Source organism: Pseudochaenichthys georgianus, chromosome 9 (assembly GCF_902827115.2).
Source record: "Pseudochaenichthys georgianus chromosome 9, fPseGeo1.2, whole genome shotgun sequence".
Lineage (NCBI taxonomy): Eukaryota > Metazoa > Chordata > Actinopteri > Perciformes > Channichthyidae > Pseudochaenichthys > Pseudochaenichthys georgianus.
The window spans coordinates 45,200,204-45,227,744 of record NC_047511.1 but is presented as its reverse complement, the minus strand read 5'-3'; the positions used below and the strand labels follow the sequence as shown (position 1 = coordinate 45,227,744).

At 41.5% G+C, this 27,541-nt stretch overlaps 1 protein-coding gene across 1 annotated transcript; it reads left to right on the top strand.

The window, feature by feature from the left end:
- The first annotated feature begins 236 nt into the window (after positions 1-236).
- LOC117453143 (mothers against decapentaplegic homolog 2-like) lies at positions 237-27,541 on the top strand. Its single transcript, XM_034092035.2, is given in 13 exon segments — positions 237-382; positions 3,646-4,034; positions 7,666-7,755; positions 11,813-12,006; positions 13,323-13,457; positions 14,149-14,223; positions 15,793-15,846; positions 16,998-17,210; positions 21,520-21,549; positions 21,552-21,656; positions 21,804-21,945; positions 27,310-27,359; positions 27,362-27,541. Coding segments are annotated over 12 exon segments (1,398 nt in total). The 5' UTR covers positions 237-382; positions 3,646-3,798; the 3' UTR covers positions 27,436-27,541.

Genomic DNA, 27,541 nt, shown 5'->3' with positions numbered 1-27,541 from the left:
ATAAGTAAATTACTAAACTAAGGATGAATACACGTTGTAAATAGTAATGTACAATCAACAAGTTCACCATGAATTCCAAAATAAGTTATATGAACAATAATGATTGTCAAGGCTATCAGCCAATAGCCAGAGTCTGTCTTCTTGTAATCATCCAATCAGATTCTGAGTAGGAGGGATTAAGCGCTCGTACGTAACCATCAGGTTTGTTTTGTTGTTCCAGTCTACCTAACTAGCTTACTAGCTTTCAGTAGCAACTTGAGAAGAGCCAACAAGCCTTGTCAACATTAGCTGCAGTAAAACACCGTTTTATGTCAACAAGGTGCTCAAAAAGGCTGTGCACATCTTTCTTTCAAAAACCGGAGCTTTGGACATTAAAACTGGGGTAACTATTGACATGTTTTTGTGTGTTTTTCTCGACTTTGAAGCATGTTGTTTTGTGTGAAGGTCCGTTAGCCAAGAGTTCGTCCAAGATGCTAACTCGTTTTTTGTTGCCGTTTATTTAAAACTCACAAACATCCAAATAGCTACGTTAAAGTATAACACAACAACGTTTAAAATCATGCATTTATATAATGTGTTATTCCATTAATTACAAGCCCGGGCAGGCTGATAATAGGTAGTAAAGTCTCGCTGCTTGACTGTTGCGCATAGGAGGTTTTTTGTGGATCACAACAAAAGGATTTTTGATAACAAGCTGGCAGTTAGCTGGAGCCTACAGGAAGTGCGCCGGCCGTTGAAGCCGATTTTCATGAATGGACATAGTGGCCACACGGTGGTACTACAACTGCCGTCACGTCATGTTGGCCCGAAAAATACTTCTTCTCATTGACTTGCATCGGGAAAGAGACGTCTGTAAATCAGCGTGTACTTTTTTTTTAGCTAAATAAACTAGCCAGAACGAACCCTTTAATGGCCCTTATTTTAATCATTAGTGTCTAAACAGTTGTAAAATGCGTTAAAACCTCAATCTAGAGTTATTTTATCTCTCCATTCATTTAACTGAGCCGAGAGCGGGTGATAGAAGGCGGGGCTTAAGGGGAAACTCAACTGCGCATGCTCCATAGGCCTACATACGGGTACTTTCTGTAGCTACAGTCGCTTTGTTTTGGGCTTCATGCGATACTGAGCAGCTCTCATAGGAATGAACGGAGTATCCAGTTTATACATCCACGAGCTAGCTCAGATAAGCTAGCTAACGTTAGCCTGCCTAGCTAGATGAGGGCTTCTACATGAATTGCCTTCAATCTGCTTAGCTTCGTGAGCTATGTATGCTCTCTTTTCGTTATTTAGCTTACAGTGATTCAGCCTTGTAATGCTAAAGATACGCTAGTGAAGTGAGTGTTGTGATTTCTGTGAAGCTAAAAGCCGGCCTATCCAAGCCAGTTGGTTTTAGCATTGGGGGGCCTGTCACAAAATATAGTCCTTGTTTATGAGAGTGTTCACTGTGTTACACAGAGGTGGGAGAAGTACTCCGATCTTGTACTGCAGTAAAAGTAGAAGTACCATAGTGTAGGAATACTCTGTTACAGTAAAAGTCCTGCATTCAACATGTTACTCAAGTAAAAGTAGAAAAGTATGATCATCAAAATATAGTTAAAGTAGCGACAGTAAAAGTAGTCGTTGTGCAGATTGGTCCATTTCAGAATAATATATATGATATGTTTTATAATGATTGATCATTGAAGTGTTCTCAAAGCTGGGAAAGGTGCAGCTAGTTTGAATGACTTTGTAGACTGCAGGGTAGCTGGTGGATTTACTCCAGGTGGAACTAAAGTCTGATTTAACACTTGATTAGATTTCACTCATTCATCCAGATATGTAAAGTAACTAAAGGTATTCAGTACATGTAGTGGAGTCAAAGTACACAATGTACCTCTGAACTGTAGAGGAGTAAAAGTAGCATCACATGGAAATACTTAAGTAAAGTACAAGTATCTTAAGTACATGTACTTAGTGACTTGTACTTTAGCACATTGAGCAGCCGCAAACTATGCAAGTAACTAAGGCCCCGTCCACACGGAATCGGGTCAAGAAACATGTCTGTTCACACGAGACCGCTGGAGACGCTGTAGTACATATGTCGGGCCTGTAAGTGGCGCTGTACTTCCGCCACAAAATACACCACAAGCAGCGAAGAAGACCCCCCGAGCATGGTTGCCATGCCGCGGTAATGTTTAGCAACATGTAGTTCATGTAGTTCTCCATGTCCACTTGTTGCTGATGGTTGTGGTAGAGGAGCTGTAGATGTTGCACTAACATCTGTATCATGGTCAGTAGCGTCTGGAGCACGAACGCAACCCTGTGATCCGCCATTGTTGTTGTTGTTGGTGTCAATGCATCAGCATTGACACGGGGGTGAGCAGGAGAGGCGGAGCTATGATCGTTTAGGGCGTACACACGGTGCCGCAAGCGCTACGTTACCAGACCTTCCCACTTTGGGATGCGTTATTGTTTGAGGGCTCCGTTTCCGCGGTTCCGTTACGGCCTCGTGTGGACGAACCGTCCGTACGATAAAGAACTATAGCGGATAACACCCGTTTCGTCTCCGTGTGGACAGGGCCTAAAAGCCTTGCATCTCCCACAGCCAATCCATTGAGTAGAGATTTGAGTAATCACAAGTTAAAAAAGTGATTATTGTTCCCTGTTCTTAGCAATGTACTTTGTTTGTGACTTTCTCCCAAAGTGCCCATCTCTTCTCATCTTACTTATAGACAAGTTGATTTAAAGAATAATGCAGTTTTGCACCATTTGAACATTTGAGGTACCAGAGATATCATAAGTTTAACTTATCAATTAGATTAAAATCATCTGATAAAGCAGAATTGAGCGAAGACCAAAACCACCATTTAAGTCAACTAAGAGGCTACATGGTTGTCTTTTTTTAACTATATCTTCATGAGAAATCTAGTGAAATAAGTGGATAAGACAAGTTGATTTAAAAAACAGATATGTAAAACTTGAGTTTCTCTGTAAAGAACAATGCGGTTATGCACCATTTGAAATGTGGAGTTTGCCGGAGATGTCATATCAATTTGAGCTTTAAAAATCATCATTCCAAAGACCAAAACTACCATTAAGTGGACGAAGAGGATGTGGCTCTATTGATGAGGCTGCATGGTTCTCCTTTTTACTATGTTTTCATTCGAAATCTAGTGAAATAAGGAAGTGGCTAGAAGCTTTGCAACGCTCACAGACACAAAACTACAGCAATCCATTGAGTGGCAGTTAAAAGTTGTTGTAGCTGCCTTTTTTTAACAATTATCTTTGTGTATGACGAAGGTGCCCATCTCTTCTTATCTTACTTATAGACATTATTTAAAACTTGAGTTTCTCTGTAAAGAATAATGCGGCTATGCACCATTTCAAATGTTGAGTTTACCGGAGATGTCACAAGTTTAAAAGCTTTAAAACTCATCAGCTAAAGCAGTATTGAACTAAGACCAAAACTACCATTTCGTCGACTAAGAGGGTAAGACTAAGAGGCTCTATTGATGAGGCTGCATGGTTGTCTTTCTTTACTATATTTTAAAATAAGCTCTTGGCTAGACGCTCACAGCCACACAACAACAGCAATCCATCAAGTGGCAGTTCAAAGTTGTTATTGTTCCTGGTTTTTAACAATAATCTTTGTGACTTTCTCCCAAGGTGCCCATCTCTGCTGAGTTTCCCCTGCTAGCACTGGCTGTGACTCGCTGGTCACTAGAGGGGCCCCGTCAGAGCAAGGGCCCACTCTGCAGCTCCAGGTGTGTGTGTGTGAGAGAGAGATTGTGTTGAGTGCTCTGGAGACTCCCAGCTAAGATGTCCTCCATCTTGCCGTTCACCCCTCCTGTGGTGAAGAGGCTTCTGGGCTGGAAGAAGACGAGCAGCGGTTCAGGAGGCGCTGGCGGAGGAGAGCATAACGGCCAGGAGGAGAAATGGTGCGAGAAGGCGGTGAAGAGTTTAGTGAAGAAGCTGAAGAAGACGGGTCAGTTAGACGAGCTGGAGAAAGCGATCACCACACAGAACTGCAACACCAAGTGTGTCACCATCCCCAGGTACGACCGCACGATTCATTCAAAATCTGCTCCTGTTACACCTTTCAAGTTTCAAGGCTTTTATTGTCATGTGTGCATAGCTACAGTGTAGTTACGACAATGAAAATCTTAGGTCACAGGGTCCTCCCACAGTGCAACACAAGTAAATACAATAAAATAGAATATAATAGAAACAGAATATGATAGAAACTGTGCAGAATAGTCTATATACAGTAATTGCAATATTGATATATGTGAGTCGCAAACAGATGAATGTTATGGATGTTCTTTCAAAAGTTCAGGTGTTTAACATTCTTGCTCTTACACCTGTCTCTGTCATGCGGCTTTCACACCAGCGCTTTTCCCTTTCTAGCTCCGAGCTAGAGCTTTTCTGGTTCAGCTCCGGTTTCCCTTTTCTGCTCCCGCTCTGTTCACACCACCCAGAGCCCGACTGGTGCTGCCGCTGCAGAGGCCGCTCTAAAGTATTCACTATCCGACTCACACAAGCAGCTGATGCATATCCCCAGTTCCCCTTAGCCTAAGTGAATGTGTGTCAGTCTGAATTGACGCTGTTTGGCATCACAACGCTGTTATGAAAGTTTCTCTGGTATAAAACGGGTGATGTTGGCATAGCAACCGAAGCTAAACTGACTACTTGCTATTGCTATCTTATTGTGGCATAAACCGTTTTCTACAGGCACATTTTACCGGCGTATTTTTATTATGATTCTACTTGTGATAGTCGGACACGACAACCTGTGCAGCCCATGTATTGATTCCATCCGATAGCTGCTATAATACAAAACAACACGTCTGCCTCTCTCCACAATGATCGATGACAGTGAACGGATGGTCAAAGTAAACAGAATCACACGAAGCCTGGTTAGTGTTGCCTGACTTTATAAAGTGTGTTTATAGGCACTACTGCTTGTAGGCAGGCATAACAGTCGACCCATGGGAGGTGGGTTTAGTTTCCTGCACGCCTCGACGTAAGAGAGACGTAAGCGACGCCACCTCTTAGCTCCGAAGCTCTTGCCTCTAGACCGAAAAATGTTTGGAGCTGGAAGTGAACCGGATTCCGGAGCTAAGAGCCGGCGCCGCTGCGGTGTGAACAGGAAAAACCGGCACTTTCCATTCCAGCGCTGAGCCGGAGCTGAAAACGCGTTGGTGTGAAAGGGGCATCAGTGTGATTAGATTTAACCTCTGCTTAATATGCAACCCTGACATCTTGGGCTGATGCTGATCGTGCAATTCTCTTTTTGGGCGGGGGCAAATAAGATAAGATATGTTTTCACAGTAGCAGGTTTACAAGCATTACACAAAAACCAGGACCCTCTTATTCTCGCCGTGCGCCCTCATACCAAAATGCAGATTTTCCCCGTACATTTTTAAGTGATGCCAGAAAACAATATTCCTGTTCGTCCAAAATTGTATAATACTTCCAGAAATGGAAACATTGTGTCCAATAGAGCGTCAGACGGCAGAGACAGATTAGTTTTTACGGAGCTCCGACGTCGAGTTTACGTCCACGGAGCCATCTTGTATACGGGCGTCGTGTTTTCGGGATAATTGATATATCTAATCTATCTATCTCCTCATACTATATCTTTCTAGAAAAAAGCCTGGTTAGAATACTACTACAAGAATATAATAAATATTTGTATTGGCAAGAAAGAAAGAAATAATAGAACCAAGTAAATAAATAAATATCGTATACAGAATCACACATGTATAAGTAGTAAATAATAATGAAAAAAGGAGAATTTAAAACAACATAAACACGTTTTTTTCCAGCAAGAGATTTATTCAAATATATCCAACAAAAGAAATGTACAGTAAACCTGTTAAATGTATACTTAGATTATAGAATTATACAAGTAGTAAATACATTTTTGTTTTAAAAGGAGAATTCAAAACCACATGCACAAATATATAAAAATGGACACTAAGGATTGTCTATAGCTTTTAATAGTTACTAAGCTGGTTAACAAGAAGCTTTGTCATACTGACCGTGCCCTGTGATCATTACCAAACGTGTAGGGATGCTAAAAACGAAAGATTGATCTGATAAAGACTTGAATGAGACGGCGTGAAGGGGAGAGGAGATGTTCTCTTTATCAGCCAGCCAGCCTTGATGGCTCGGTGCAGTGGGAACACGGTGTGAACAGGTTCACTCCTCCTGATGGCAGACTTCTCCACGTCAGATGTTTGTATGTCTATAGATAGCGGGCGGCTGGTTATCGCCTGAGAATTGTTCTAGGCCGACATGTTTTGTTTGTAGAGAACCTGGCTCAAACTGAATGAAATTATTCCTTGTACAGGATGTCTTTATGAGAGACGGTGCAATACAACATTTGCACGTTTTGATTGTGATTTTTGAGCTCGTCTAACCTGCTCGCCGCTTTAAAGAGACCCTATTATGCCTTTTTGGGGGGTTTTCCCTTTCCTGTAGTGTGTTATTATGTGTTGTGTATATATAGGGTTTTGTGCCTATTAATGGTCTCCAACGTTTAAAATCCAATCCCCCCCCCCCCTGCCTGAAACGCCTCCATTGGACTCCTTTGTTTACTTACATAATCAATGTGTAACACTCGCGCTCCAACACATTCTATATGATAGGCTAAGGGGCGGGACATCTCTAAGCCGTTGACCAATCACAACAGAGCCGGCCAGCTAACCAATCAGAGCAGCTCTGGTTTCAGACAGAGGGTGAAAAGATGTGCTGCAGCACAGGCAGCATGAGAAAAATAAAGAGCTTTTTGAACATTGAAGCATGGAGACAGTAGAGACACTACATACTGATATACACCTGAACATCAGCAGGAGAGGACTCTTTAAAGTAGAGACACTACATACTGATATACACCTGAACATCAGCAGGAGAGGACTCTTTAAAGTAGAGACACTACATACTGATATACACCTGAACATCAGCAGGAGAGGACTCTTTAAAGTAGAGACACTACATACTGATATACACCTGAACATCAGCAGGAGAGGACTCTTTAAAGTAAAGACACTACATACTGATATACACCTGAACATCAGCAGGAGAGAACTCTTTAAAGTAGAGACACTACATACTGATATACACCTGAACATCAGCAGGAGAGGACTCTTTAAAGTAAAGACACTACATACTGATATACACCTGAACATCAGCAGGAGAGGACTCTTTAAAGTAGAGACACTACATACTGATATACACCTGAACATCAGCAGGAGAGGACTCTTTAAAGTAGAGACACTACATACTGATATACACCTGAACATCAGCAGGAGAGGACTCTTTAAAGTAGAGACACTACATACTGATATGAACCTGAAAAGAAGCATGATATAACCCCTTTAAGTCTAGTAAATGTTGTTGTTTACTTCTAGCATTTAATATGTGTTGTTGTTCTGTTATTATTCAGAAGCAACTACTCTACAGATGTCCTCATTCCTAGTTTACATTTATTTTTTGGGTCAAATTTCTCTTATTCAAAGTTCCCATCTCCTTTCCACTGCTACAAAATGGGTTGTCGTTATTTTGCCATGAGACTCTAATAAAAGGGGCTTTTTGATTGATCACATGACCCATACTGATATTTCTGAATGAGTCATGTCCCATGTTTATGATTTCCTTTTTGTTTTTGTTTGTTTTTCACAGCAATTGCTCTGAAATATGGGGACTGAGTACACCAAATACGATAGAACAGTGGGATTCATCAGGCCTTTACAGCTACCCTGACCAAACCAGGTGACTATCCTCCACTTTGTATGGTGTTACGTTCTTGATGTGGCATCAGAGTGTCTTTACAATGTTTGACGTGGCGGACATTGAGATCATCTTTGTTCCCCATCTCCATTTCCCCTCCTCTTACCTTCCATGCTCTGGAGGTGGGAAGCAGTGGAGTACAAATACTTCGTTACTGTACTTAAGTACATGTTTCTGGTATCAGTACTTTACTCCACTACTTATTTTTCTGACGACTTTTTACATTTTGAACCCAAATACCTGTACTTTCTACTTCTTACATGTTGAACTCAAATACCTGTACTTTCTACTTCGTACATGTTGAACTCAAATACCTGTACTTTCTACTTCGTACATGTTGAACACAAATACCTGTACTTTCTACTTCTTACATGTTGAACTCAAATACCTGTACTTTCTACTTCTTACATGTTGAACTCAAATACCTGTACTTTCTACTTCGTACATGTTGAACACAAATACCTGTACTTTCTACTTCTTACATGTTGAACTCAAATACCTGTACTTTCTACTTCGTACATGTTGAACACAAATACCTGTACTTTCTACTTCGTACATGTTGAACACAAATACCTGTACTTTCTACTTCTTACATGTTGAACACAAATACCTGAACTTTCTACTTCTTACATGTTGAACACAAATACCTGTACTTTCTACTTCTTACATGTTGAACTCAAATACCTGTACTTTCTACTTCTTACATGTTGAACTCAAATACCTGTACTTTCTACTTCTTACATGTTGAACTCAAATACCTGTACTTTCTACTTCTTACACTTTGAACACAAATACCTGAACTTTCTACTTCTTACATGTTGAACACAAAGACCTGTTCTTTCTACTTCTTACATGTTGAACACAAATACCTGTACTTTCTACTTCTTGCATGTTGAACACAAATACCTGTACTTTCTACTTCCTACATGTTGAACACAAATACCTGTACTTTCTACTTCTTACACTTTGAACACAAATACCTGAACTTTCTACTTCTCACATGTTGAACACAAATACCTGTACTTTCTACTTCTTACATGTTGAACCCAAATACCTGTACTTTCTACTTCACACATGTTGAACCCAAATACCTGTACTTTCTACTTCTCACATGTTGAACCCAAATACCTGTACTTTCTACTTCACACATGTTGAACCCAAATACCTGTACTTTCTACTTCACACATGTTGAACCCAAATACCTGTACTTTCTACTTCTCACATGTTGAACACAAATACCTGTACTTTCTACTTCTTACATGTTGAACTCAAATATCTGTACTTTCTACTTCTTACATGTTGAACTCAAATACCTGTTCTTTCTACTTCTTACATGTTGAACCCAAATACCTGTACTTTCTACTTCTTACATGTTGAACCCAAATACCTGTACTTTCTACTTCTTACATGTTGAACTCAAATACCTGTACTTTCTACTTCTCACATGTTGAACACAAATACCTGTACTTTCTACTTCTCTCATGTTGAACTCAAATACCTGTACTTTCTACTTCTCTCATGTTGAACTCAAATACCTGTACTTTCTACTTCTCACATGTTGAACACAAATACCTGTACTTTCTACTTCCTACATGTTGAACACAAATACCTGTACTTTCTACTTCTTACACTTTGAACACAAATACCTGAACTTTCTACTTCTCACATGTTGAACACAAATACCTGTACTTTCTACTTCTTACATGTTGAACCCAAATACCTGTACTTTCTACTTCTCACATGTTGAACACAAATACCTGTACTTTCTACTTCTTACATGTTGAACCCAAATACCTGTACTTTCTACTTCACACATGTTGAACCCAAATACCTGTACTTTCTACTTCTCACATGTTGAACCCAAATACCTGTACTTTCTACTTCACACATGTTGAACCCAAATACCTGTACTTTCTACTTCTCACATGTTGAACACAAATACCTGTACTTTCTACTTCTTACATGTTGAACTCAAATATCTGTACTTTCTACTTCTTACATGTTGAACCCAAATACCTGTACTTTCTACTTCTTACATGTTGAACTCAAATACCTGTTCTTTCTACTTCTTACATGTTGAACCCAAATACCTGTACTTTCTACTTCTTACATGTTGAACCCAAATACCTGTACTTTCTACTTCTTACATGTTGAACTCAAATACCTGTACTTTCTACTTCTTACATGTTGAACACAAATACCTGTACTTTCTACTTCTTACATGTTGAACCCAAATACCTGTACTTTCTACTTCTTACATGTTGAACCCAAATACCTGTACTTTCTACTTCTTACATGTTGAACCCAAATACCTGTACTTTCTACTTCTTACATGTTGAACCCAAATACCTGTACTTTCTACTTCTCACATGTTGAACACAAATACCTGTACTTTCTACTTCTTACATGTTGAACTCAAATACCTGTTCTTTCTACTTCTTACATGTTGAACCCAAATACCTGTACTTTCTACTTCTTACATGTTGAACTCAAATACCTGTTCTTTCTACTTCTTACATGTTGAACCCAAATACCTGTACTTTCTACTTCTTACATGTTGAACTCAAATACCTGTACTTTCTACTTCTTACATGTTGAACACAAATACCTGTACTTTCTACTTCTTACATTTAGAACACAAATACCTGTACTTTCTACTTCTTACATGATGAACCCAAATACCTGTACTTTCTACTTCTTACATTTAGAACACAAATACCTGTACTTTCTACTTCTTACATGATGAACCCAAATACCTGTACTTTCTACTTCTCTCATGTTGAACTCAAATACCTGTACTTTCTACTTCTTACATGTTGAACACAAATACCTGTACTTTCTACTTCTTACATTTAGAACACAAATACCTGTACTTTCTACTTCTTACATGATGAACCCAAATACCTGTACTTTCTACTTCTCTCATGTTGAACTCAAATACCTGTACTTTCTACTTCTCTCATGTTGAACTCAAATACCTGTACTTTCTACTTCTTACATGTTGAACACAAATACCTGTACTTTCTACTTCTCACATGTTGAACTCAAATACCTGTACTTTCTACTTCTCTCATGTTGAACTCAAATACCTGTACTTTCTACTTCTTACATGTTGAACTCAAATACCTGTACTTTCTACTTCTTACATGTTGAACACAAATACCTGTACTTTCTACTTCTTACATGTTGAACCCAAATACCTGTACTTTCTACTTCTTACATGTTGAACCCAAATACCTGTACTTTCTACTTCTTACATGTTGAACACAAATACCTGTACTTTCTACTTCTTACATGTTGAACCCAAATACCTGTACTTTCTACTTCTTACATGTTGAACCCAAATACCTGTACTTTCTACTTCTTACATGTTGAACTCAAATACCTGTACTTTCTACTTCTCACATGTTGAACACAAATACCTGTACTTTCTACTTCTCACATGTTGAACCCAAATACCTGTACTTTCTACTTCTTACATGTTGAACTCAAATACCTGTACTTTCTACTTCTCACATGTTGAACTCAAATACCTGTACTTTCTACTTCTTACATGTTGAACTCAAATACCTGTACTTTCTACTTCTCTCATTTCCCAAACAGCTGGTTCCTTTAGTCTGAATGTGTGTTTGGTGCGTGGTCATTATTCTTCAGAGTCATTGCGTGCCTATTGATTTGAACACGATCCGTGTATCCATCACTTCCTGGTCTTCTCTAAAGAAGATGGACCAATGGAAACGTTGTCATGTTGCCGTTGGTCACCATGGAAACATTCATTAGCTAACAATGACATTATTGTTCTATTAATATAAAGGGAGGTCAGGTACTCTTTAAAGCAGCTGCTAGCTATGGGTACTTTTTACTGAAGTACACTTCAAAGCCTCTTTATTTTGACTTGAGTAAAGAAGTTTAGTCAGTACTTCTACTTTCACCAGAGTATTTTTAAACACGAGTATGTACTTCTACTTGAGTTAAGAATGTATGTACTTTTGCCATCTCTGCCTATCTCACCTCCACTTCCTGTTTGCCGTCCAATCAGAACCATGGATGGCCGCCTGCAGGTTTCCCACAGGAAGGGGCTTCCTCATGTTATTTACTGTCGTTTGTGGCGGTGGCCGGACCTCCACAGTCACCACGAGCTTCGCGCCATCGAGGCCTGCGAGTACGCCTTCCACCTCAAGAAGGATGAGGTCTGCATCAACCCCTACCACTACCAGAGGGTGGAGACCCCAGGTGAGGGGACTTTTGTTGCTCAAAATATAAAAAAATCATTCAAATTCAAAGGTGTTATGGTCATATGCACATAAGCTACAAGCAATCATGTGACTACTTACATTAATGTCATACTATTTCTACTGGATTATTTATCGGTACAGACATTGTAAACTGGGTTAAAAACACACACTTGATCTCTTTAGGAGTCTTTTTGTTTGTGATGACATCCGGGTAAAATATTTTGGATGGAGGAGGATGTTGTTGGTCTTAAATGCAGTGGAGTTTTTCACTTTTTGATGCAACCACCCTAAGCTGTTTGCCGCCTGCAGAGCAGCAACACCTCAATTTCAATTCAAAGGTGTTATTGTCATGCACAAAGCTACAGGGTAGAAATGGCAATGAAATTCTTCTGACCTGAGCTCCTCCAGCAATGCAACATATATCATACAATACAAACATGTTGCAAGAAGTCTATATACATGTAAATAGAATATGAACAAAATATGAAATTAAATAACAAATATCTTCCTATTTCAGTGTCTTCTGCAAGGGCTGTGTTCTATTGTTACCTGCCATTTTAATTTAGACATTTCTATTATTAGACGTTTCAAAAAGCATTTAATTTTCATTTATTTATTTTCATTGTTGGTATAAGACGAGGTTAAGGTAGTGTTTTAGGTAAAGGTAGACCAGCCTGATGTTCTTATCTGTGAAATTGACAGCCTTCAGATTTTTGGTAATTGTTAAGCACAGAAAAATATTTCGTTGACGAATTGCCATTTTGATTTCTTATTGTTTTATGATTTTAAAATCTGTTGGATCCTCTCACTGACATTCGCAATTTGTTTAGATGTCTGCCTTTTTGTTTAATTAAAGGATTAATGTCATTTTGGGGAAATAAACATATTGGTTTTCTTTCTAGGAGCTTATAATAATACAATTTAATTAATTTTAGTGCAGACGGTTAGTTAGCTTAGCTTAGCATAAAGACTAGAAAAGTGGTGAGTAGGGAGGCGGCTATCTTTGCCTTGAGTACCTCTTTGTTAGCGTCAATGCTAAGCTAACTGACCGCTGACTGAAGCCTTGTGAAGTATCTAAGGAAACTATATGATAATGGTGTAAATCTTCACTAGCTCACGGCTAAACAAGCTAATAAATGTTTCCCCTCAAAATGTAGAACTACTCGTTAAGAGTTTCAGGGATATACAATATTTAAATCTGCGAAAAAGTCACATTTGCCAAGTCTTCACCACAATAATGAAACCACCTGACTATAACCTAGTAACAGTGTATAACTGATTAGTATTTGACTCATTAGTGTTTACCCCCTGCAGTGCTGCCTCCTGTTCTTGTGCCAAGACACTCAGAGATCCTGCCAGAGCTGCCACCTCTGGACGATTACACTCACTCCATACCGGAGAACACAAACTTCCCCGCAGGAATCGAACCTCCAAACAACTATATACCAGGTCCGTTCACCTCTGAGTATATCTTCTGAGTAATGCTAACATCATTTACTAAATTAAACCTGAAGGTAAAGGAACTTATTCTAGGCTTTTGTATGCAATGAAGTACATGGTATATAGTCTGTCGATGCAAACTTGTTTTTTTGTCATGTTTTTAGCACCAAAAATATATATATATATAATAGCTGACTGCTGCTTCTACTACAAGGATTTGTTAATTGCAGAGTATACATGTCACTGCAACTGTTTTTTTACTGTGCTGTGTACATGTGTAATACATTAAATCAATAATAATAAATATAGAAAGAAATATAATAATTTAACTTTTGAAGAAAAATATGAAGACAGTGGAACCCACTTTTAGTTATTATACTAATACGTTTTTTTTAAATTAATAAAAAATGACTTTCTTTTCCCCGTCATGATTTTCACGCAGCCTCAGGTGGTCAGACAGGTTACAGCAATGCATCATGGGAGTTTTACAAAGAAAATATATATGTTGTTATGTCAGCTGAATACTTGATTACTAAAAGGAATTTATTTATTTTATACAGGAACAATTCTGTCCAAGCTTTTTGATCCATATGAGCAGTTTCCACTGTATTACTAAAACTATGTTTCCTTTATTTTAGCGGGTTAAACATTATGATATCGTCACAGCTCTTTTTTGAATTCCCCCTCTTTCTCTCCACAGAAACGCCTCCTCCAGGCTACATCAGTGAGGATGGGGAGGCCAGCGATCAACAGATGAATCAAAGTATGGAAACAGGTATTCTAGAGTAGAAACTCTCCTTCTTCTTCCTTCAACTTCACTCGTGAGTCTGCCTCAGCCGGGTCAAAGTCAAATGTATTTTCTTTATTTTAATTTAAAGGAATAAGTCTGCATCAACAGCGGAAGATATTCACAACAGACCTGTATCAGGTGTTATAGACCAGATCCTCTCTTATGGCGCTTTTCCACTGCAGCACGAGCACGGTTTAAGCGGGCCTGGTTTTTTAGCTTTTCCACTAGGGGTAGTTGCGGCTCAGGGCTACTTTTCCACCTGTTTTCTGGCCCTCCAAAATCGAGAATCGCTGGCAAGGGGGCTACAACTACAACAAAATGAACATATTTTACCATGATTTAATTGTAATACACGTTTCAAAATGATACCGGTTAGTAACAACATATTGATACCGGTCTGCAGACAGACGGCAGGCGGAAAACCTTTTTAAAATGCGTGTTTTCTGAATGGAGATCAGATCGATCAGGCTAAGCTAACGTTGTATATGCTCCGTCCACACTCACACCAACGGCCTACAGACATAAATAAAGCAGCGACTGTATTCTCCATGACACAGGCAGTCTGTGGTTTGAACTTGTTTCACTTTTGTCTAGTTTCTGAACAGATATGAGGAGCTGTGAGCTCTGAGTGCTAACAGCTAACGGCTGATGTTTTGGTTTTGTGGTTCGCATTGAAGATGACGTCACGGCAGTTTTACGCAGCGTCGCTCCGCCCGCCAAACAGCCGATCGCCCCGCCGACACTGCGTTACTATAGTTACTACCCCTGTTACTAAACTGTAATGGAAAAGCAGCATAAAGTGAGCCTGGCCTACCAAGGCCTAACCATACCGTACTAAGCCGGGCTAGGTCCTGCAGTGGAAAAGCGCCATTAGGGATAAACTACAAATACCCGGTTTCGACTCTGGGTTTACAAAAGTTATATTTATATTATATAAGTGAATTACTTCTGACTTACTCTACATTAAAAGCAGATTTTGAATCAAACATTGAAGTTACCATAACGATTATTCAGAGAGGTTGCAGCTCTGTCAATGAACAAGTCTAAAGCTGTTAACATGCATTACAGAACATTTTAATTAAGAATAAATATTTATAATTATGTGATTTTTAGTCTTCAACCTCTATTGTACAAGCTTTCCCTGGATTTTTTGTGTTCTTTATTTATTTTTACATGTTCAATTGAACAATATGCATGCATTTTAGCCTCTTGAATTTCTCCAGGATCCTTTTTGGAGATTGAATGTTTGGATATTTCCCAAATTCTCATCAAGTCTCGGTTTGCATCTTCAATATGCGTTAAGTGATAATCATAACAGTTGGAAGGAGATACTTTTTTAATTTAAACATCATCCATTTAGTTATTTCAAAATGTAATACCATCAAAAGCATTATAGGAACTACAAAAATATCTTTCTTACTCTTCATCACTCTACTGCAAATTGATTAGACTAACACTGTCGTTATGGGATCCCCAGGCAAGGCAGCCACTACTTTCACTAACCCCGATGTTCTGATCCCGTCTAAATAAAAGACTTCCTGTTTTCTCCGTCAGGTTCTCCAGCAGAGCTCTCCCCCAGCACTCTGTCTCCTGTCAATCACAGCATGGGTAAGAGACAACACAATAGAGATAACATCATTACTGTGTATTCAATGATTTTCTCAACCACAAAATGAATATTTGTATATCAACAACTCACCCTGTGTTACCTTTTTAATACTTCAAGAAAGCATTATTTGTCCTGATCGCCTCCACGGTGAACAAAGAGTCGGAAAACAAAGAAAAGTTTGATGAAACAAAGTAAATTACACCAAAACGCAGATTCTCACTTCACAAACTCATGACTTTTCACTAACACGTAACTATTTAAATCACTTGCACATAAACGGTCTCACTTTCGTGCAGACGTGACAAAGTGTATTAGTAATGTTAGAGTGAAATGCATGCATCAAAAACTCTAATAATGTTACATTAAATGTCTGTCTTGTTTCTAGTCTTAAATATGTGTCCTTGTTGGCGTTGCAAATAGAGCTGCTGTGATGCAAGAAACATTTCAGACTTGACAAATAATAGTAATGTATTTATAATTAGTGCTGTTTTGATAAGAAGTGAGAATACAACTGGATAAATTAAAGTTTGTAAACGGACGTTTTTACATCAATTTGCCGATAGACATGGCCCATATTGACTTTAATTCATCAAGACTGTTCCCATTTTATCATTCTTTCTTTACTGTGGAAACACTTTGAGAATTCAAGGTAACACTTTGTGAGTAATTGATAAACAAATGAGTGTTTTGTTGGTAAAGTATTGCTTTAAAACAGTGTTTCTCAAACTTTTTCATACCAAGGACCACCTAACTCCACAAATATCCAAAAACACATAGTTTTTTACAAGTCGCCTGAAAATGCTACAAACAAGTGGCCATATGTGTGATGAAGGTGTTTATCTGGGCTATATCATGCAATCGAAAGTGAAACTTAAGCTCGCTCCATTGCGGAGATATTTCCGCGAGAGTGCGGAAAACTTAAATTTATTTATTTATTTCAAATGTGAAATATTACCAATATACTCACGGACCACTAGGGGGCGCTCACGACCACACTTTGAGAAGCACTGCTTTAAAACATCACATTTGGCACCTCGATTATAATCACAGGCATTTCCAGTGCCTTTTTTTGTCCCAAGTATAAACTGTGTTGTGTCAGAAATTGACGTTTCCCCACAAACCTTACTGACGTTAGGGTCCTCTGCTGCAGACCTTCAGCCGGTGACCTACTCCGAGCCGGCCTTCTGGTGCTCGATAGCGTACTACGAGCTGAACCAGCGCGTGGGAGAAACGTTTCACGCATCGCAGCCCTCGCTGACCGTGGACGGATTCACAGATCCTTCAAACTCTGAGCGCTTCTGCCTCGGCCTGCTGTCCAACGTCAACAGGAACGCCACTGTGGAGATGACCCGGAGGCACATAGGTACGCCACAGCTTTGAGGAGCTTTTAGACGTTTTCTAAATGTACCAATGCTGTGTTACTCAGACACTGCATGAACTGCAACGCCTTCCTACTTCCTGAAAGGGTCAGCAACACAATGAACATTCAGTTTAGCAGTTTATTAACATACAATACAACAAACAAAAGTTGACTTAACAACAGTTCTAGACTTCCCTCACCAAAAACCAAACAAAAGACAAGTCTCTAACTTGAGCTCCGACATCTGATTACACAAAGAGGTTCTATAAATGTGCCGCTGATGTCCTGAACTCTCCTGCTGATGCTCAGGTGTATATCAGTATGTAGTGTCTCTACTTTAAAGAGTCCTCTCCTGCTGATGTTCAGGTGTATATCAGTATGTAGTGTCTCTACTTTAAAGAGTCCTCTCCTGCTGATGTTCAGGTGTATATCAGTATGTAGTGTCTCTACTTTAAAGAGTCCTCTCCTGCTGATGCTCAGGTGTATATCAGTATGTAGTGTCTCTACTTTAAAGAGTCCTCTCCTGCTGATGTTCAGGTGTATATCAGTATGTAGTGTCTCTACTTTAAAGAGTCCTCTCCTGCTGATGCTCAGGTGTATATCAGTATGTAGTGTCTCTACTTTAAAGAGTCCTCTCCTGCTGATGTTCAGGTGTATATCAGTATGTAGTGTCTCTACTTTAAAGAGTCCTCTCCTGCTGATGTTCAGGTGTATATCAGTATGTAGTGTCTCTACTTTAAAGAGTCCTCTCCTGCTGATGTTCAGGTGTATATCAGTATGTAGTGTCTCTACTTTAAAGAGTCCTCTCCTGCTGATGTTCAGGTGTATATCAGTATGTAGTGTCTCTACTTTAAAGAGTCCTCTCCTGCTGATGTTCAGGTGTATATCAGTATGTAGTGTCTCTACTTTAAAGAGTCCTCTCCTGCTGATGTTCAGGTGTATATCAGTATGTAGTGTCTCTACTTTAAAGAGTCCTCTCCTGCTGATGTTCAGGTGTATATCAGTATGTAGTGTCTCTACTTTAAAGAGTCCTCTCCTGCTGATGTTCAGGTGTATATCAGTATGTAGTGTCTCTACTTTAAAGAGTCCTCTCCTGCTGATGTTCAGGTGTATATCAGTATGTAGTGTCTCTACTTTAAAGAGTCCTCTCCTGCTGATGTTCAGGTGTATATCAGTATGTAGTGTCACACCAGTGTGAGAAAAAGTTTTTACAGAGTACTTGTCCATGGACAAGTGAGTTTGGCAATGTACTTGTCCGAATACATTTTTCACTTGTCCAGAATGGACAAAAATGTGGAGCCACTGGAATCTTCTTCTTCGCCATCGTATTTTACATTTTCCCACGGTTTTTACGACACCGCTAACGTAAGTGAGCGGTAAGCTTTTAATGCATCACACATAGGGTTGGGTATCGTTTGGATTTTAACGATTCCGGTTCTGCTTTTCGATTACAGTTATTTTTGTTTCTCGATTCCGGTTCTTTGAGAGGGTAAAAATAAGTCCCATGACAAACTGGGAGAAAAAATATATTTATGAAAACATTAAGTAAAATCTGTATTCCTATTTACAAATCACTTCATACTGTTTAATTTCTTTCGGTTATTGAATACAATTATATAAAAATAATCTCTGCATTGTTTAGTTAGTTCTAAGTGGTGTGCAGTTTGAGAATGTACAGTTGGCCCAGTCTCCTCTGATGTTACACTGCAACCTGCCTGTGAGACAGAGTCCAACCACACATGTCCAACACATAGGACATATAATAATAATAATAATGACACATTTAGATGTATAGCCTAGAGGCCTAGCGCTTTTCTACAAACTCAAAGACGCTTGCACGCTTACACATGTCCTGCAATCAGGGCCGCTATTATTAATAGAAGTTGTTTATTGCATTAATTATATTTTAATCTTTTTGAGAATAGTATTTGGCAGGAAATGCAGACGTATTCACCTGTAAACGCATACTGAACGACATACATGCACAACCATTTACCTCACTGCATAAAAAAGTGTGATAATAATAATAAACAGGAATTATATTTATATTATTATATTATCCTACTTTGTTTCGAAGAAAAAAAAAAAGTTAACTCCTGTCGGTTGGGGGGGGGGGGGGGGGCCTCATCTCACAATGTCACTTGGGGCCCCAAGTTGGCCAGGGGCGGCCCTGCCTGCAATACACATGCTGCAGCTGCTCACTGTTTGTAAAAGTAAATAAATAGTATTTTCATTTCAATAATGTACTTTCTATACCCTGCTTCATAAACAATACTGACATCCCTGTGCTCCTCCGAGTCTGGGGGTCCGGGAATGTGAGGACAGGGCGAGGACACAGACAGGGAGGCTACTTCATAAAGGAAATGGCGGGCAATATTAACAACATAGGAGTTAAAACGCTTAATAACCTTCATTATGTGTTAGAGAAAGAACATAAGAAAGTTTGACAAAGATTAGGCTGTTAAACGGGCAGAAAGAGTGTGTGTAGAAAGAGAGAGAAAGACGCTGAGCTGCACCGCGCAGCGATCAGCTGATACGGAGCATAGAGAGAGAGAGCTGCGGTCCGCGGGGCTCGGCCTCGCCTCCTGTCCTCACAACTCTTATTAATCCCGGTACCGGACAATTGTTATTTGTTCCCCCCCGCTCCGCCCCGCCCCCGTCTAACTGTACAGAAAGCGGCGAGATGCATTTCCTTAGAAATCGACAAGCAGAACCGAAACTAACATTTCTAAACGAACAATGGCGGGCACGTACAATTTGCGAATGAGTTCTGCCTTTTGTAAACTGAATGTATCAATAATTTGTCAATAAATCAGGCCGAAAAGCGTCACTTGTCCGCCGGACAAGTCAATTGAAGGATCTACTTGTCCGATATTGTAAATAACACGTCCCGGACGGTGGGACGTGTACTTTTTCGCACACTGGTGTCTCTACTTTAAAGAGTCCTCTCCTGCTGATGTTCAGGTGTATATCAGTATGTAGTGTCTACTTTAAAGAGTCCTCTCCTGCTGATGTTCAGGTGTATATCAGTATGTAGTGTCTCTACTTTAAAGAGTCCTCTCCTGCTGATGTTCAGGTGTATATCATATGTAGTGTCTCTACTTTAAAGAGTCCTCTCCTGCTGATGTTCAGGTGTATATCAGTATCTAGTGTCTCTACTTTAAAGAGTCCTCTCCTGCTGATGTTCAGGTGTATATCAGTATGTAGTGTCTCTTACTTTAAAGAGTCCTCTCCTGCTGATGATCAGGTGTATATCAGTATGTGGTGTCTCTACTTTAAAGAGTCCTCTCCTGCTGATGTTCAGGTGTATATCAGTATGTGGTGTCTCTACTTTAAAGAGTCCTCTCCTGCTGATGTCCAGGTGTCACTGGCAGTTATTGCACTTCGCGTTTTGAAATATGTGTAACTATGTTAATATAAAACCCACACTGCTCAAACTTCCTTACATTTCCTAAATTGGTATATTTATTTATTTTGTGGCGTGGGGAATGAAGAGAAACAATATGAGCATTTTATGAGCATGGGATTTTGAGCCCTCATATATGCATAATGCTGCGCTATACTTGCGGCCACACGCCGTTGCCAAGCAACGCTTATGTTTAGGTGTCCTTTTGATAAGCAGGCAGTCATATAATTAACTAGAACTAGCTGGATCTGACAGATTTGGACATAAACGCGAGTGAAGTATAATCGGACACGAGAGAGAGATCAGATTAGCTGCTGCTGACGGACAACACGCAGCTCTGCATGACCACAGCTCCGCCGCTGTGACGGACCGTTGAGTGGAGAAAAATTAAATACACTACGAGTTAGACTTAACACACTTAGCAGTTTATCTACTTTAGAACTAGCTAAACTAGTTATAAATATGTGTATTCTTTACTGTCGGGTCACTCATGACAGGTTCAGCGAGCTGCACGACTCGAGACTGACGGGCTGTCAGCAGAGGGAGAGGAAAAGAGAGCACCCCCGTTTACTTTTCCCATTTATTATCCCAGAATTACTGTAAACCTTTGAATAAAGTTGTTCATCTACTATTAGTAGTTTGTGTAAATGCATTTATGTTTTTTTTTTCATTAACATAAAATAAATCTCACGTACCCCCTGCAGTACTCCAACGTACCCCTAGGGGTCTGTGTACCCCCATTTGAGAACCACTGTAATCATCACTCAATGTTCTTTGTAAATCTGGGGTGATGGCCCGAGCCTACACGCCACACTCAACTATACGCTGCTTCTAATAAACATATTAAACACGTGAGTTGTCTGACTGAAATCGTATTCTCCCCTCTGACTGTCTGTGTGTTTGCAGGAAGAGGAGTTAGACTCTACTACATCGGAGGGAGGTTTTCGCCGAGTGCCTGAGTGATAGCGCCATCTTTGTCCAGAGTCCAAACTGCAACCAGCGGTACGGCTGGCATCCGGCAACAGTGTGTAAAATTCCTCCAGGTAAGATGCCGAAGATGTAACGTGTGTAGCTGGGCACACAACAAAGAACCTATAATTAACCAGACATGCACAATGATTTTGGTGTGTCAGAGGGCTAGGAATACACGTGTTAACTTCTTTGTTGTTTATCCCTTTGTTTCTCGTTAGGTTGCAATTTAAAAATCTTCAACAACCAGGAGTTTGCGGCCCTGCTGGCTCAGTCGGTGAATCAGGGCTTCGAGGCGGTTTACCAGCTCACCAGAATGTGCACCATCCGCATGAGCTTCGTCAAAGGCTGGGGAGCCGAGTACAAGGTGAGCCCTGCAGATAAACCTGAACGAGAAATCCATACAAGCTGCAGGTTATTCAGGTGTATACCAGTAGTGTTTCTACTTTAAAGAGTCCTCTCCTGCTGATGTTCAGGTGTATATCAGTATGTAGTGTCTCTACTTTAAAGAGTCCTCTCCTGCTGATGTTCAGGTGTATATCAGTATGTAGTGTCTCTACTTTAAAGAGTCCTCTCCTGCTGATGTTCAGGTGTATATCAGTATGTAGTGTCTCTACTTTGAGAGTCCTCTCCTGCTGATGTTCAGGTGTATATCAGTATGTAGTGTCTCTACTTTAAAGAGTCCTCTCCTGCTGATGTTCAGGTTGTATATCAGTATGTAGGTGTCTCTACTTTAAAGAGTCCTCTCCTGCTGATGTTCAGGTGTATATCAGTATGTAGTGTCTCTACTTTAAAGAGTCCTCTCCTGCTGATGTTCAGGTGTATATCAGTATGTAGTGTCTCTACTTTAAAGAGTCCTCTCCTGCTGATGTTCAGGTGTATATTGTATTGTCACTTATTGTTGCAGTAGACAGAGCGAACGCTGGCGCACTTAGCTGCCGCTGCTCTCCAGCTACTTTTACTTTTAGTTTTATGTAGCCTAATGCAAATTATCGCTCACTTTGATGACTTTGGCCATTATAATATGCTCTGGGTGTTTCTGCACAACGATCGAATTAACCGGTGTACGTATATGCAGTGTGTGTGTATTTTGGACTAACATCAACCCTACCTGCTGTGTGTCGGGCCACCCCCCCTCACCTGGCTGCTTCCGCGGCGTGAGGCCCATCCTCTAGCCAAACATCACCGACAACTATGTGGACCAACGAGCTGTTTGTGTGGTTTTTTTCTCATCTGGACTGCCCTGTCGTTCAACCTAGCGACAGCGGCACTCCAATACACAGCTGCTGAGCTCCTCGACTACGATTCCACCTGCCCGACACATCACCGGCATCGCACCTCTTTCTGGACATCGCTCGTCATCCCCGTCGGAGATATATCCACCGTGGTTCCCGGCGAAGGTTTTACATCGATGACTCCAAACCCATACAAACCATCTGGTCTTCAACTCGACAACACCCGAGGAACTCCGCACGCTAAGCTGCCCACACTGTCTTAGCCCGCTTAGCCAGGTCGGCTAACGTTAGCGCTAAACACAAACACGCCCACACTGATGTCAACTTTGGACTATTCAGCATCCGCTCTCTTACGACCAAGAGTCCTCTTCTCCAAGATCTCCTGACTGATCGTAAGTCTGATTTTCTCTGTTTGACAGAAACCTGATGACCTTTCAGTCGAATGAATCTACTCTGCTGGGTTTGTTTACCTCTGCCACCCCGTGCCCCCGGCAGAGGGGGGGTCTCGTCTGTATCTGTGCCTGTTCACGGCTCATTTGAATCAGTTGCCTTACGACCCAATGGGCCGATCCCTGCCAAGCGTCTCCCGTGCACCTAAGCCCAACAATACATTCATAAACGCATGTGCTGCTGTCCTCACACGTCTCTGCTCACTCACCCAACATAATAGTGCTGGGAGACTCTAATATACATATGGATACCGCCAACAATGCTCTCCCAAAGGACTTCACATCTCGCCTGGACGGCTTTGGATTACAGCAACATGTCGATTATCCGACTCATTCCAAAGGACTTGATCTGCTGTCCTGGTGTCACTCCTCTTACATGTACTGCAACGGATCTTCCATTCACATCCTTTCCTGTCACCTTAACACTGTCCAAACCAAATCTGGCACGTGTTATTTCCTTCCGCAACATCAAGGACATTAATGGAACTACACTCTCCAGCGGCATTGACAACCTCCCCAGCATAACCAGTTCATCCCGCCTGCTGAACTGGTTTCTCATTACAACTGCTCAATACCCTGGCTCCTTTAAAACCCGGTCTGCTTCCTTTACACCTGAACTACGCCAACTCAAAACAAGAGGCCGTCGATTGGAACGCCTCTGCAAAACAACTGGACTTGTCGTTCACAAAGAGATGCACAATAACCACAGTCTCCACTACAAGGACACTCTCTACAGCCATCATCGTACTACGCAGTTCTCCTCAGCTCTGGGAAGGGAACACAGGGTCCTGGTCTCTACAGTGAGGAACGTTCTACGACCACCGGACTCTCTTGCACCTCATCAGTATTCACCTGCCGACTGTAACTCCCTCATGACAACATAGAAAACATTCACCAGCAACTAACTCCTAACACCACCTGCAGTGTATCTCTCCCTGTTTCCACCGACCCTCTCTCTCTCTCTCTCTCTCTCTCTCTCTCAAGTTCCACACTTCCCTCTGCTGTTGCTATCTGACCTCATCAGTAAAGCCATCGACCTGTCAGTCAGACCCTCTTCCCACCCCCCTGGTAAAAGCCTGTCTACCTTCGTTGTCCTCCCTTATAACTGTCATCATACACTCCTCCCTCACCTCTGGTCCTGTCCCCTCACTTTTCAAATCAGCCGCCACCACGCCCATACTGAAGAAACCTGGTGCAGACCCCGACAACTTTAATAACTCCGTCCCATATCAAACCATTTCTCTCAAAGATCCTGGAAAAAACGGTTGCATCCCAAATCCATACCCGCTTGTCTGACAATAGCCTGTACGAACAATTTCAATCTGGTTTCCGCCCCCATCACAGCACAGAAACAGCACTGGTGAAAATCACTAACGACCTCCTCATGGCAGCTGACTCCGGACTATTAACCATCCTCATCCTGCTTGATCTTAGTGCAGCTTTTGACACCATTTCCCAGCATGCTCATCGACAGACTGACCTCCATCGGGATCACTGACACACCGCACTCAGTTCATCCAACTCAAAACCTTCAAATCACAGCCACTTCCAGTCACGACCGGTGTTCCCCAGGGCTCTGTCCTGGGGCCTCTTCTTTTTATCATCTATTTACTTCCTCTAGGCTATATCTTCCGTAAACACAACATCCACTTTCATTGCTATGCGGATGACACCCAGCTCTACTTGTCCTCCAAACCAACCACCATCCTCCCTCCCTCCTCCCACCATCCTCCCTCCATCCTCCCTCCCTCCTCCCCTCCATCCCTCCTCCCTCCATCCTCCCTCCCTCCTCCCTCCTCCCTCCCTCCTGACTGCTTACAGGACATACAATCCTGGTTTTCCTCAAACTTTCTCAAACTTAACGACAGTAAAACCGAGGTTCTCCTCATTGGCACAAAATCCACCCTAACCAAACCTGACAGTTTCTCCATTACTAGAGACACCTCTTCAGTCTGCCCTCCCCTCAGGTTAAGAGTCTGGCTGTCATCCTCGACGGCACACTTTCATTCAAATCTCACATCAGTAATATGATCACTCGGTCTGTCTATTTCCAATTCTACGCAACATCAACCGCCTTCCGCCCGTCCCTTTAACCCTAAGACCACGCCATTCTTGTTCACTACCATGGTCCACTTCCCGCATCGACTACTGCAGCTCCCTTCTCGTTTTGTCTCCCTCTCAAATCCATCCAGACTTCAACTGGTCCAAGAACTCTGCCGCCCCGCATCGCCTCCCCAGGAACCCCCCCCCCCATCTCTCCTGTTCTTCAGCCGCTTCCCTGGCTTCCCCGTCAAATCCATACCCTCCCAACCCCTCCTATGCACCTCTCACGACCTCCTGGCACATTCAACACACCCCCATCCACACACTCAGGTCTATTCTGCTTCCCCTCAGCCGCTCTGCACCCCCCTTCCGTCTAACCACCATGGGTCTAGAGCCTTCAGCCGCTCGGCACCCCCCTCCCGTCTAACCACCATGGGTCTAGAGCCTTCAGGCCGCACTGCACCCCCCTCCGTTTAACCACCATGGGGTCTAGAACCTTCAGCCTCACTGCACCCCCTTCTGTTTAACCACCATGGGGTCTAGAGCCTTCAGCCGCTCTGCACCCCCCTTCCGTTTAACCACCACGGGGTCTAGAGCCTTCAGCCGCTCTGCACCCCCTTCCGTTTAACCACCATGGGGTCTAGAGCCTTCAGCCGCTCTGCACCCCCTTCCGTTTAACCACCATGGGGTCTAGAGCCTTCAGCCTCACTGCACCCCCTTCCGTTCAACCACCATGGGGTCTAGAGCCTTCAGCCGCTCTGCACCCCGCCTCTGGAACTCCCTCCCACCTGACATCCGCAACACTGACTCTCTCCCCATTTTCAAATCACGCCTTAAAACATATCTCTTCACACTCGCATATCCACCCTGATCGTTATCCATCACACATCCTCTGTTTTATTGATTTGATATGTTATATACTGCATTGTCTTGTTTATGTTTCTTATGCTGGTGTTAGGTATTGTGTATCTTGTTTTTATGTGTTTGTACGGCGACCTTGAGAGCCTTGAAAGGCGCCTATATAAAATAAATGTATTATTATTATTATATCAGTATGTAGTGTCTCTACTTTAAAGAGTCCTCTCCTGCTGATGTTCAGGTGTATATCAGTATGTAGTGTCTCTACTTTAAAGAGTCCTCTCCTGCTGATGTTCAGGGTATATCAGTATGTAGTGTCTCTACTTTAAAGAGTCCTCTCCTGCTGATGTTCAGGTGTATATCAGTATGTCGTGTCTCTACTTTAAAGAGTCCTCTCCTGTTGATGTTCAGGTGTATATCAGGTGTATCTCTACTTTAAAGAGTCCTCTCCTGCTGATGTTCAGGTGTATATCAGTATGTAGTGTCTCTACTTTAAAGAGTCCTCTCCTGCTGATGTTCAGGTGTATATCAGTATGTAGAGTCGCTGCTTTAAAGAGTCCTCTCCTGCTGATGCTCAGGTGTTATCAGTATGTAGTGTCTCTACTTTAAAGAGTTCTCTCCTGCTGATGTTCAGGTGTATATCAGTATGTAGTGTCTCTACTTTAAAGAGTCCTCTCCTGCTGATGTTCAGGTGTATATCAGTATGTAGTGTCTCTACTTTAAAGAGTCCTCTCCTGCTGATGTTCAGGTGTATATCAGTATGTAGTGTCTCTACTTTAAAGAGTCCTCTCCTGCTGATGTTCAGGTGTATATCAGTATGTAGTGCCTCTACTTTAAAGAGTCTCTCCTGCTGATGTTCAGGTGTATATCAGTATATATGTAGGGAGAGAGAAACAGCCATTTTAGCCTTTGCAGACCATTTACATGCACAAAAACCTTAATCACAACACACAATAGGAAAGGGAACCCCCCCCCCCCCAAAGCAGAATAGGGCCTGTTTAAGTTTTAAGATTTCAAGGCAGTGCTCAGATCCTCCTGCAGACTCTTACAGCAGTCTGGAGTATAAAAGCTCATAATAAATCATGTGTTGTAAGGTGTGAAAATGCTCATGTCGGATATTAAAATGCATGCTTTGTGTTTTCCAGGCGGCAGACTGTCACAAGCACTCCTTGCTGGATCGAGCTTCACTTGAACGGCCGCTGCAGTGGCTCGACAAGGTCCTGACCCAGATGGGTTCCCCGTCTGCTCGCTGCTCCAGTATGTCCTAAAACAGCTAAAGAAACGCCCCAAAAAAAACAAAAAAAATATCCGCAGCCCATTACATGATCATTAAATTCCAAACATGCGAGTCCTTTCATAAAAAAAAAAAAGGAA